This window comes from Phocoena sinus, chromosome 17 (genome assembly GCF_008692025.1).
Source record: "Phocoena sinus isolate mPhoSin1 chromosome 17, mPhoSin1.pri, whole genome shotgun sequence".
NCBI lineage: Eukaryota > Metazoa > Chordata > Mammalia > Artiodactyla > Phocoenidae > Phocoena > Phocoena sinus.
Genome location: NC_045779.1, coordinates 77,142,819 through 77,155,414, shown reverse-complemented (window position 1 = coordinate 77,155,414; position 12,596 = coordinate 77,142,819). Strand labels below are relative to the sequence as shown.

The following is a 12,596-nucleotide window of genomic DNA, read 5'->3' as shown; positions in this document are numbered from 1 at the left end:
CTGCACACAGGCTCACGGAGAGAAACAGCGTGTGCCTGTGTGTGCGCGCGTGTGTGAAGGAGTGCCGGGCTCCCGAGGAGGCCTGAGCTCCCACGGGTGCACGCAGGCCTGGCTGTCTGGCTGGTAAACAAGCCTGCCTCTGGGAGAAAGGTGGCTGTGCCCTGGGAGCCGCCACTGGGGGAGCAGTACAAGAACACACACAGGCACAGAGCGTGCGTGTCTCTCACACACACACGCACGCACGCACGCACGCACACGGCGGCTGGGCTGGGGGCGGGGGCAGGCCCAGTGCAGGCCCAGGTCCTCTGCCATCCGCCCCACTGTCCCTGCTGACACCCCAAGACCCTGCACCACCAGGGCTCTTTTCCCCGGAGCAGTGGTAGAGACAGGAGCCCCCCACCCGAGGAGGAGGAGGGGGGAGACCCCCGTGGGGGCTGAGAAGCTGGGGCAGAGGCCCCAGGGGCCAGGGCTTCGGAAGGGCAGCTCTGAAAGACCGCCGTGCGTCAGTCGTCCCTGGGGTGTTGGGGAAGGTGGGCAGGTGCCACAGGAGGTTCCTTTCACAGGGGGGCTGGGCTGGATAGCTTCTGGGGGTCCTTCCTCTCCCAGGTAAGGAGAATGACACCCCTCATCAGGAGTGCTGGAGGCTTAAAGAGCTGTTTGCCCCAACTCCCTACGCTGGCCTGCTTGCTACTCAGCACAGCCCAGCCTGTCTGGACTGCCCTGCGCCCCAGGCTGAGGGAGCCGCGGGCCACGGAGGTGGGACCAGCCAGGCCCTCACTGGAGCCTCTCCTCACTCATACCTCCCAGCCAGGGGAGAAGGCCACACTCAGACACCAGTCCTCAGTCAGGGCCAGGCGGCCTGAGCGGTACGTTGGTACCACAAAAGGAGGCTGCACTGGACCGGGGGATGCCTCAGAGGACACCCCGGGGACACGGGTCAGGAGTGCCCACTGGCAGGGCACTGGGCCCTGCGGGGCAGGGAGCACAGGATAAGGGCCCCCTCAACCCGGACCCCTGAGCGCTCACCACCGCCCTCCCCCACCGGCCACTCACTGTCGGATGAACTGGATGGCGTCCTCGTACTTCATCCCACTCTCGATGAGGGCCAGAGCCACGAGGACCGGAGCCCTAGAGCGGACGGCAGAACGAAATCACCCAAGCCTCTACTCCCAACCCCTCCCCTGACAGGCCGCCTACTGAAGACACAGAGCAATGCCTTCCCCCTTGGGGCCTGAGGGCTGCCCAGACTCCCCCAGTGCCCTGCCCTGCCCTGCCCTGTGGTGGGCACAGGCTCCTCCCGACCCTGCTGTGTGACCTCAGGTGAGCCAGGCAACCTCTCTGTGCCTCAGGCTCCTTGTGCGTAAATATGTTGGTGGGAGGGTTGAAGGAGGGAGAGTAAAGCGCTGGGCTTAGGTCTGGTTGTGGATAAGAGATTGACTCTTGGCTATCAACCCCACTCAGCCAGTCCCTCTGCAATCGGGGATTCCACCACCTGGGTCCCTCAGTGAAACCCAGGCTATCTGCTGGGGGCAGGGCCTTTGTGCCTGGAGAGGGGCGGGGCTGGCAGCTCCTTCCTGCTCAAGTACACAGTCCCAACCACAGCAGGAGGGAGCAGGGTCAGACTCTGGGAAGGACTTCCTCCCCGCCCAGGTCTGGGAACTTCCAAGGAAGGAGGTCGTGTGTGATGTGGGCTCAGCACCCACATCCGAGAGTGAGCCAGGCCACAGGGTCCCCAAGTTCAAGCCAACTGCCCTGCCCCGCCAGCTCACCGTCCCAGGCCGGCCACGCAGTGCACAGCCACGCAACTGCCGGGGTCGTCACAGAACTTGGTCTTCAGCAGGCTCAGCCAGTCCTCCACCACTCTGCCGGGTGGAGGCGCCCCGTCGTCAAACGGCCAGTCCTGCGGAAGGAAGCAGCCCGTGAGGGCCCTCCGCACCGGAAGGTGGGGTGAGGGGCACAGGCTGGCCTGCCCATGGGCTCTCGGGAAGCACAGAGGATGTCGGGAGCCCACGAGGTGAGGGCCAGGGCACAGGGCCAGGGAGCTCCCCACTGCGAGGCTCCTCTTCATCCTCTCCGCTCCCTCAGCTGCCCTCTCCTCCAGGAAGCCTCCCCGGAACACCCTGCTCTTTTCTTCAAGGAGCCCCGGGAGCCCTACCCCCTTCCCCATCAGCCCACACTGCGATTCTGGGGTCAAAGCCTGACCCCCACCCAGCCTGAGAGGTTCTGGGTCAGGAAGCCCAAGGGGTCTGGCCCACAAACATGGTGACGTGTGCCTGTCTGTGTCCCCAGCCCCCAGCACAGCTGCACAGAGCAGGCCGGGCCCAGTGAGGATGGAAGCACTTAAGTCCCAGTGGAGCAGACTTCGTGCCGTTGAGTGCATCCACATGTGCCCACCAAGGCTAGGCCCCCGGGTCACCTAATCCTGTTGCCGGACTCCAGATTCAGCAACCCCTGGAGGAAACCGGTCTGCCTGGCGGCTGTAAGTCTAACTCAGATCCTTCCTGCTGCAGTGAGAGGGGTGCGAAAGGCTGCGGACTCCCTGTGCCACGGGTCGCTTTACCACTTCACCTGGTGCCTTTCAAGCACCCACGCTCTACAGGTGAGGAAACTGGGGTCACTCAGCGGGGAAGGGGCAGAGGCGGGACTCAGGCAGGCCCGTCTGACCCTGAGGCTCCGACCCTTCCACCACTCTCACCACAGTCGCCTGGCTCGGCGTCCTCCCCAGAGGGCTGGCCCCAGGGCTCTGGTCGAGGCACCGGGAAACCCATGGCCCATCCCACAGGGCCTGCCGCCTAGACGCAGGTCCCCAGCACCGGGGACCAAGGAAACAGCCCCCAGGGTCCCTCCCCACCGCCTCGGTAGAGCCTCCCCAGGGGCCCGCCAGGTGCCCCCAGCCCACCCTCCCGGAGGCACCCGCTGCCCGGTGACAGGGCCCCGAACGCCAGGCAGGGAGACAGAGGTGCGCCCCTGAGGCAGCCCAGACCCTTAGAGGTGAGGCCTGGACACGAACACGGCGAGGGGGGCGCAGCAGGGCGCACGCGGAGAGGCCACGCGTGCCTGCTTCCCGGTGCGGGGCCCCAGCCCCCTGCAGCCCCGCCCCGCGCGGCAGCCTCACCACGACGGTGATGCCGTCCTTCTCCAGCGGGGCCTTGTCGTAGGTCACTTCGCACACACGCACCACGGTGGTGGCCCCGTACTTCTTCAGGTCCTGGCAGGGGAAGGAAGGCAGGGCTGAGCCGGGACTGCGGGGCTCAGGGCTGGGGACCCCCTGACTGGGCAGAAAGGCTGACACCCAGCGTGAATCACCAGTGGCTCACTGACTTTCAGGCTCAGTGACTTGCCGAGGGTGGGACAGTCTTTCCTGATGCTCCTGGGGCAACTGTCCCTGGGCCCACCCAGCAGCAGGGAGGGTGTCCCCACCGACCCTCCTTGCCATCGTGGCTACCCAGCCGGGAGCCAGCTTCCTAGCACTACCTCCCTCCTCTCGGGTGCTCAGGGCCCCAGATCACATCAGCAATTTCCAGGCAAAGATCCTGGGTCCCCAGGCAGGGATAGGACACCACCAGCCCGCACGAGAGCCCCTGCACGGTCCCTGCTCTGGGCAGCCCTCCCAGCCAGGGTTGCAGGGACAAGTCCAGTCAAGGGGCACAGCCAGACCCCGAACAGGGGCTTTCGGAGTCTCGGCGGGGCAGGCCTCGGGGCAGGGAGGGCAGGCGCCTGCCCAGATGGCACCCAGGAGGGAGCCAGGCCCTGCACACCAGCGGGGAAGCCCCCGGCTGCCAGGGAGAAGGTCACAGCCAGGCGTAGGGATATTTATACGCTGGGGCGGAGGGCTCCACTCCACGGGGTCCACGTGCCGGGGCTGCACCCACCCCGACCTGCTCCCAGCAGCTATTTTAGGAGCAGTGAGGAACCAGCTGCTGGACCTTGCTCATCATGCAACGGGGACACTGGACCCAGTGAGGACAGCACAGAGCTATTCTGAGAATGCGGGGAGTGGGGGGCGGTGGTGCAGGGCTCTGAGGCCAAAGGGGCGCCTCAGATCCCTCTGTGCCCGCAGCCGAGGGTGCTTCCACCCAGCCCAGGGCTGGGCCCTGACCCTCATCACAGACTGAGCGCTGCCCCCGGTCACACACGGAGCCCTGCCTCTAGTGACAGACTGAGCTCTGACCCCGCTCCCACACTGAGTCCTGACCCTCCATCACACACTGAGCCCTAATCCTGGTCACACTCAGCCCTGACCCTAATCACAGGCTATACAGGGGGACAGCCCTCCCCTACAGGGTCCCACCTCAACATCCAGGGTCCAGGTCCCCCAATGGCAGGGTGCCCACTGCCTCTCCCTACGGAGTTGCTGAAGTCCTCTCGTGCCCAGGCCCCTGTTCAACCAGGACAAGCGCTCAAGGAAGCTTATCTCATGTTGCAGAGGGAATGGCTGGAGGTCTGAGGCCACAAATGGCCCTGCACACAGCCACAGGCTCTGCAAACAGGAAGGGGCACTCCAGAGGCCAGTCTCCTGCAGGGGCCAGGTGGAGAGTTGCAGGCTCTGCCGCGTGGCCCATCGGCTGCGGCCACGAGCAGCGCACACCTCAACCTGCTGGCTCCCAGGGTCCGGCGGTCACTCTATCCCGGGGCCGCCTCGGACTCCCGCCCAGCCCCTCCTCACACAGATATCTGTGGCCTGAAGCCCCCAGCCGGCCCGTTCTAACCCAAGGATTCCCCCGCTGCCAGTGGGCTTCCTGCGGCCTGGGCTGGCCATGCAGCTGGCCTTCGTGCCCTGCGACCGCCTGTGTCCAGGCTGTTGAAGCAGCCAGTCCTCACATGGGGGACCCCCCCCTCCTCCTTCGCTCAGCCTCTGCACAGAGGCCAAACGGCCAGCAAAGGCTCGGGACTGCACCGGCCACAGGCGACGTCCCGAGGAGGCGAGGCCCGTTTCTCCTCCTGCCGGAACCTGCCTCTGTTCGTGCAGTGTGGGCTCCCGCTGCCCATCCTGCAGGCCCCAGCGGGCCCAGCGGATACCCCCGCAGTCCTCACACCGGCTCTGCGGGAAGGACACCCTCGGGTGCCCCCCGGGGACCCTGTAACCAGGCTGGCAGCTCCGCTCCCAAGCGCAGTCCCTGGGCCGACAGCTTTGCGTCTCACTCTGCGGCCCTCGGGAGGCCCCCGGCCGCGCGGCCGGGCGTGCTGGACACTCACCGCGATGAAGCTGCTGAGGGTGGCGTTGGTGGGGTTGTGCGTGATGAGGAAGCGCATGTTCTTGTAGCTGACCTCCACGGGGGCCGGCCGGTTCATCCGCGCCATGGCTGCACCCCGAAGGCGGGGCGGCGCCCAGGAAGGGCTGCAGGCGGGGCCGGGGACGCGGGTGGGAGAAGGCCCCAGCAGCCCCCCCAGAACCCAAGGAGAACGAGATCCCTGTGCTTGTCCAAGAGAGAGAAAATGCTTCTTTAAAAACCTGACCCCCAGCACCGCGCACAAATGTTGTGCAAATACTTGGGAGGGGGGAGGATGCTGCCCGGATTAACGCGTGGATAATTAAAAAAGAAAACCCAACTCTTTAAAAAACGAAAGGAACGAAAGAGCCCCCCGGAAGTAAAATGGACCAGTCCAAGCTCCTGCCTCTCCGTGCTGGATAATTACAAGGGGGCAAAAGCAAAAATAACGACAACCAAAAACAGTCAGCAAAGAAATCTTTAAAAAGCCCAAAGTGAGTCCGGCCGCTGCGGCCGTGGCCAGCGCTCTCCTGTCGCTGGGGACGCCCCGTCTGCATCCGTGGACAGGTCGACGGCCGCCTTCACTCAAAGGCCCCAAACCCCCAAGGACCAAAGGAAGAATGAACTCAAACTGAACCAACGGGGCGGCCTTGGGGTGGGAGCAGGCAGCTGTGACACGGGGCCTCCGTCACGTTACCCCATCGGGGCACGGCGAGTCCTGGAAGGGGGCAGGGGGCTCAGGCAGCAGCGCCGGCCCCGGGCCGGGCGGCGGGGGCCATGGGCGGGCGAGGGCAATGGTGAGGGCCGGAGGCGCGGGGTCTCAGCAGCAGGCGCGGCGGCGATGCCGGCCGCAGCGGCACTCAGAGTGGCCCTCTGAGGCCCTCTCCATAAATCTCGGGCTGGTCAGCGGCAGGCAGCGTCTGGGGAGGAGGGGAGAAAAAGAAGTGAAAAGGGAAGGGGTCCCCGGGTGCCCCACCTCCCGGGAGGGGTCCCAGCCAGTGCTTCTCCCGGGCCCTGCTACAAGGCCGCGCTGAGCGAGCCACCCTCCCTGGGCCTCGGTTTCCCCATCTGGGAGCCCAAGGAAGGACGGCTCCTGCTAGGGCTGACCCAGGCCCCTGAGGTGACGGGACAGCCACCAGGACAGGGCAGAGAGGGACGGAGGGAGGGACATACCCTTCCCCCGGGAGCGTGCTGAACCCCGAAACACGGATTTCAGGGCCGTCTGTGGTAACAGAGGCCCAGCCCCCATCCCCTGAGCCCGGACACCCCAGGATGTCCACCCCCGCCCCGGGACAGTCACCCCCTCCTCTGCAGAACGCCGGCCTCTGTGGCATTTCCAAGCCCACACTGCTCTGGGCCAGCCGGTCCTCCGGGAAAGGGGCTCAGGTGCAGAGGCCAAGGCGCCAGAGCACAGTGGGCTGAGGGTGTGGCAGCCTCACTCACAGCCATGCACCACCTTACGCATCTCTCAAGGGCTCCCCAGGGAAACCTCCGGCTCTGATCAGCCTCTGCCCTGGGCCACCGTCCACCACTCGCCCACAGGGCTGGCCACGCACCGGAGGTAAACAAGCGACTCTGCCCTGCAGCAGCTCGGAGAAGCGGGGACAGACCACAGGGGCCAAGTGGCCAGGACCGGCCACCAGGTGCTTGCCGAGATGGTAACAGTACAGGTGGCCAGGAGTGGGGTCCCGCTGTGACAGGGCCTCAAGGAGGGATGCTGCTGGGCCACAGAGACAGCCATCAAGCACCTCGTGCCTGTCTCTCACTCTCTAGGCCCCAAAGGGCCAGGGCCAGGGGCCCCAGCAGGAGCACCCAGCCAGCCTCACTCCCACCCGCACAGACGGGCTGGGAGGACTTGGGCACATCACTGGCCTCAGTTTCCCCATCTGTACAGTGAGGGGCCAAACGAGATGCTGCCAAGGTCCCTCCAGCACAACCCAGTGGTCAGCGGACGCCCCCGGCCACGGGGCTTGGCCCAATCCCACCTGCTCACCCGGCAGGTCCTCCATCCCCCGCGGCAGACAACTCTTACCTCTGCCCCGCCCAGCACCCCGTTCCCCAGCTGCCCACCAGGCCGGCTGGGCCCCTGGAGCCTCAACCTGGGTGCAGACAGGGCCCGCAGCTGGGACCCGGACGCGGTGGAGGGCCTCCAGCGCCGCTCCCAGGCTCACACTCTGCTCCGTGCCTTGTCTAGGAGGGTTACGCGGGCGTCCCCGGGGAGGGGGCAAAAGACAGGGAGAAGGGATCCTGCACCCTCCCAGAACGAGCTTCGCTCCCAGTACAGGCAAGGAAGGAGCCAGCCGCGGGCGCCCTGAGCAGCACACAAACACCTGCTCCTCCTGGGGCTGCGGGCTGTTCCTGTGTGCGTGCGTGTTTACCAGGAAGCCACAGGACTACAGGCCTCTCCAAAGGCCTGACCCGCCACCTCACGGCGCATAGCTGCTGGACACCTGGGGAGACCCCGGGGGCGAGGGCACATGGCCTGGCTCTTCTGCCAGTGTCCCTGGATGGCCCTCAGAGCTGAGGGTCCAGAGCCACACCACACTGCTGCCCACGTGAGCCTCAAGGGTCACCCGTTGGCAGGGGTCAGGGGGCCCAGCCCTAGCTAGAATGGGGTCAGGGTCTGGGCCGAGGTTGAACCGAGATCACTGCCCAGGCCGGGTCGGGCTCTAGCCACACACCCCACTTGTCTCCTCCATGTCTAGGGCCCACACCCCCAGGTGAGAGCAAAGCAGTGAAAGCCCCCTTTCCTGCCCCAGGCAGCCAGGCCTGTGGCTCAACCAGGCCTGTGGCCTCCCCCCAGGGAGGGGCCCTCCCTCCTAACCACACCCCCTTGGTGAGGTCACTGAGCAGGCCCCCAGGCAGGGCTGACCCAAGTCCACCAGCCACTGCTCCTGGCCACCACCCCCCATGATGCGGGAGCCCTTCTGGGAGCCCAAGGCCCCTCCCTCTGGCCTTCCTACCACCGGCCCCACGTCACTGCTGGGCTGGGACCCCAGCAGCCTCCACCCGGGCCGGCTCTGAGCCCTCTGCTATGTCCAGAACAGTCCTCCTTTCCAGACCCGTTAGGGGAGGCCCCATCCTGGCCCCTGTTTGCAGATGAATAAACCAGCCAGGGAGAGCTGGAGGGGCTTCTCTGGGCCCTGACCACGCCAGGCCCCGGGAAGTGCTCCTCGCAGGCGTTCTCAATCTCAAGTCCAGGAGGCTCATTCCCGGTGGCACAGCTGGTTGAGAAGCTGGAGTTTGCAGAGGGCTTCAGAGAGCGCCAGCCTCTCTGCACCCCGGACCCTGTATGATACTGGGGGGAGGCTGGAGGACCACGGCTCAGTGGGGTCCCAGGAGAGCTAAGGAGGGGGGGCATGGGAGCACCGTGGGCGGGGCTGGGACCAGTGGGCTGGGGTGGCGCCGTGGGCGCGCAGGCATCCTGTCCCGCGGTGTTCGAGCAGCAGGGCGAGGGGGCGGGGGGGGGGGGGGGGGGGGGGGGGGTGGGGGGGAGGGGGGCGGCGGGGGAGACGGGCGGGGGAGGCTGGTTCCGAGGGATACGGCCCCCTCCCCGGGGCGGGGCTGGGGTCCTCCCGGCACGGCCCCCGCCCTCGCGCGCCCCGGCTCACCGGCGCGCAGGCGTCCCGCCTCCACCGCCTCCATTCGCGCGAGGCCGGGCAGGGCCGGGACGCGGTGGCTGAGACCCGGTGCGCGGGGCGCGCCGGCCTCCCCACGGATGCTCCGCGGCCAGGCTGCCGGGGGGCTATTTATAGCGCCCGGGCATCACGTGGGCGGCGTGGCCGGTGACCCGCGAGCGACCCGGCTTGTAGTGGCTCCCACACCTGCCGCCTAAATATAACCACGACCCGGCCCGCGCGCAGGGGCAGACAAAGGGGCGGTGGACGGCCGAGCCGGGAGAGGAAACGCCGCGGAGGAAAGGGAAACGCAAGGGCGGGGGCGCTGTTCGCGCACCCCGCCTTCCTCCCGCCGGGCTCCGGCGCCCTCCTGAACCCTCTGGGGCTCCCCATGGCCTTCCTTCTCCAAGGAAGGATTCGCTCTGCGGAGAGGGGGCGGCGCCAGGTCGTGAGGAGCTCAGCATGGAGCCAGGCTCCTGGCGGGGACCGCAGCGCAAGCCAAGGCCCAGAGGGCGAGCTCCCTACGTTGCAAATGGGAAGGAGGGTGCCTGTGGCCCAGGTGGGTTCCCGAGGGTGACACCCACAGGATGGTGGCCCACCACCTGGTCTGGCCCTGAAGCCCTCCTGCTCCAGCCTCAAACCCGGGGGCCCTTCCACTGTGTGCCCCCTTCGTGGCCCTGGAAGCTCCTCCCAGAGGCTGCTGTCCCGCACTGAATCGTCACCACACCCCTGGGCGGGCGCTGGCGCCCCGCCTCCCCGCCCCCATGCAGGTGAGGAAACCGAAGCACTGGGACACACAGGGAGCGGTGTCCACATCCCGGCTCATCCTCCAATGCTCAGTGCAGATGCCCCTCCCCAGAAGGCCCTCTGTTATGGGAAGCCCTCCCTGGGTCTGGGCCTGCCCCCCCCACAGCAGGGTCCTGGCTTCACCTCCTGGAAGCACCATGTCAGGAACACGAATGCTCCCCAGCCTGTGAGCCCCGAGAGTGCAGCCTGGCACCGCAGTCAACCGTGTACCTGCCCCGGCCCAGGCGGAGGCCCTCGGAAGGGGGTGGAGCAGGGTGGGGAGAGCCCCCAGCACACAGGGTCCCCAGAGGCCTTGCCTCGCTGGGAACCCGGCTCTGAGCCCAGCTCCCAGACAGCCAGCCTGGCCCCTGCAATCATCGGTCAGCACCGCAGGGGCGGGGTGGGAGGAACTGGCCAGGGGCCCAGCCCAGAGCACGGCCCCCTCCCAGGCTCTCCCCACCCACATACCCAGAGAGTGTCAGTCATGCCGGGACCCGCACTCCTCCCACCCTCAGCCGGGCAAGCAGGCAGAGGAGGTGAGGATAGGACAGCCGTGTACAGGGCAGAAAGGCCCGCCGGAGCCCCCTCCCAGCCAAGCCAGGTGGCCTGCCCACCGGCTCACAGCAAGGGCTCCTCCACCCAGAACCAAGGCGGGCTCGGGCCAGGACTCCCAGTCCAGTGCTCTTAGGTCCCCCCTTGCAGCAGCCTCTTCCTAAAGGCCAGCTTTGGGAGCTCAGGGCCCCACCACTCTCCCACCTGGACCACTTTCTGAGAGTGTGTCCCCTCAGACACCATGCTGGACACTGCATCCCATGAGCAAGACACGTCGGCCACGCTGTATTAATGAAACAGCAGCTCAGAGGGGTCGCGGGGCTTTGCCCAAGGAAACAGAAGAACCAAAGCCGGGCTGCTTTGCTGGGCCCAGAGACCCTGCTCATCCTGACCCTGGCCCTCTGGCAGAGAGGAGCCCCGGGCAGGCTGCTTCTGCTACCCCACACTTCATCCTCACCCGTACAGGGTGAGAGGTCCCACCAAGCTCTGTGACACTGCACCCAGGACCCAGAGCCCACCGTGCTGCCGAGGCTGCACCCCTGTTCACCCTCGCCTGGGGCACCTGCTGCAGCTGGCACAGTCCCAAGCCCTTCAGAGAAGTCTATTTTTATCAAGGCAGGAGCCGTTCCTGGAACCCTCCCAGATGAGCCCAAGTCCGCTGGCTGCTCGGGGGCCGGGAGGGGAGACCCCACAGGCCGAGTCCACGCTGATCCCCCAGGAAACCTTCCCAGAACCCTCCTGCCTCTGGACCCGTGGCACCGAGGGTCCAGCCCCTATCGCTGACCAAGCTCCACCGCCTCCCCTCCCACCCACCCCGCCTCCCTGCAGCCACTGCCCTTCCGAGCAGAGAGTCCTGGCCCCAGGGTAGGTGTGTCCTGAAGGAGGAGGGGTTCAGAGGCTGTCGACTCCACCCACCTCCAGCACAGGGCCTGGCACCAGGAGGGCCCCCCACTTGTTGTGGAAGGAACAAGTGACCCAACTGTTCTGGGCAGAGGTCCAGATCCGGGAGCCATCCAGAACCCATCACAGGATCCGAGCCCCTGAAGTCCAGAGGAAACTCAAAGGTCACTACGCCATCTGATCACCAGCCTGCACACCTCCGGTGACAGGGTGCTCACTGCTTCTGGGCAGCTCCCCGAGTTATGAATCCCTCCCTCTAGGGCCTCCTCAGTGCCCCCTGCTGGGATGGGGACCAGCGGCAGGAAAGTTTTGGGGCCAAATAAGCCAGCACAGCAGGCACTGTGAAGGGCAGAACTGGAGGATCAGGTGGTCAGGGAAGGCTTCCCGGAGGAGCTGGCCGGCGAGGGGAACAGGCATGCTCCTCGTTCCTGGAACTTCATCATCAGGGCTTGACCAGCTGCCCTGACTCCCTGTGTAGCCCGGGGCCAATGCTTGCTCTCTCTGGGGCTTCAGGCCTCCTGTATAAATGGTGACACTGCCAGGAAGGGAAGGCACCTTCCGATGGGGCCCGCTCCAAGCCGGTCATGGGGTGCCCAGGCTGTGACCTGGAAGCAGAGCTGTTGGGAGCAGGCTTGAGTTTCTACCCGGGAAGGCACCTGTTCTACCCTCCAGGATCTGGAGACGGGGAAGAGGGCTGCGAACACACTCCCCGGAGCTCCACCACTGCCCCTGGGCGCTGCATGGGCTGCCCTCACCACACCGTGGCTTTAGTGGTGCCTCGTGGGGCGTGGTACCCACTTGCCAACCCAAGTGGCCCGCCCGCACGTACCATCAGCCGCCAGCACTGACCGGGCCGCAGCTCCAGTGCAGACCCAGGAGGCAGAACTGCTACCTCCGTGGGCAGTCGTGGGTGTGGCCAAGGCCGCTGTGCTCCACCCTGGCTGCCACCAGGCACCCTGGGTCTCCTGAACCCCAGGGGCACGCCAAGCCCGCCAGGCCCACGCTAAGCATCCCTGGCCTCGATGGCACCCACCTGGCCGGCACCCACATGGTGAAGGCTGCCTGCCACCACTCTGCAGGCTGCCCTTGCCCCAGTCCTGGCGAGGGCTTGGGCCTCCCCACCTTGGCCTCAGCTGGCCTGGCCACACCCTGCTGGGCCTGGACACTCCCCTGGAGGGACCTGGCACGAGAGGAAAGGAGTAGGGCCGGAGGAGGGGGGCTGAGCAGAGGAGTGACAGGAGGACAAGGGCCGATCTGCCTGCAGAGCTCTGGGCTCGCCGGTCTGGGGTTGAACCCAAAGCTGTCTGTGACCACCTGCCCCTCGGAGCCCCGGCTCCTCACCAAAAGGTATGACAAGCCCTGCCTTGCCGGGGTGTCGAGGGGACAAAGGGACGGGCACTGACGGCTGGAAAACGGGGCCTCTGTGGCCACCATGCAGGAGGAAACTGAGGAGCAACAGGGACAGCAGGACTGCCAGGTGCCCTGCAGGTGCCCCTTCCGCCACCCCGCTGGGGGGAGGTCCCCGCCTCGG

The 12,596-nt window shown here is 66.7% G+C and overlaps 1 protein-coding gene across 3 annotated transcripts in view; it reads right to left on the bottom strand.

Annotated features, from left to right (window-relative positions):
- PTP4A3 (protein tyrosine phosphatase 4A3) overlaps nucleotides 1-12,596 on the bottom strand; it is a 35,589-nt gene that overhangs the window by 1,299 nt on the left and 21,694 nt on the right. For 2 of the 3 annotated variants that reach the window (XM_032610453.1, XM_032610455.1), the window contains exons 2-5: nucleotides 5,197-6,130; nucleotides 3,116-3,208; nucleotides 1,770-1,900; nucleotides 1,054-1,128 (exon numbers count right to left, since the gene is read on the bottom strand). In XM_032610453.1, coding sequence (XP_032466344.1) covers nucleotides 1,054-1,128; nucleotides 1,770-1,900; nucleotides 3,116-3,208; nucleotides 5,197-5,301 — 404 coding nt within the window. In that variant the 5' untranslated portion in view covers nucleotides 5,302-6,130. Of the gene's footprint in view, nucleotides 1-1,053; nucleotides 1,129-1,769; nucleotides 1,901-3,115; nucleotides 3,209-5,196; nucleotides 6,431-12,596 lie in introns of those variants that run through there. The other variant, XM_032610454.1, reaches the window with a different exon arrangement.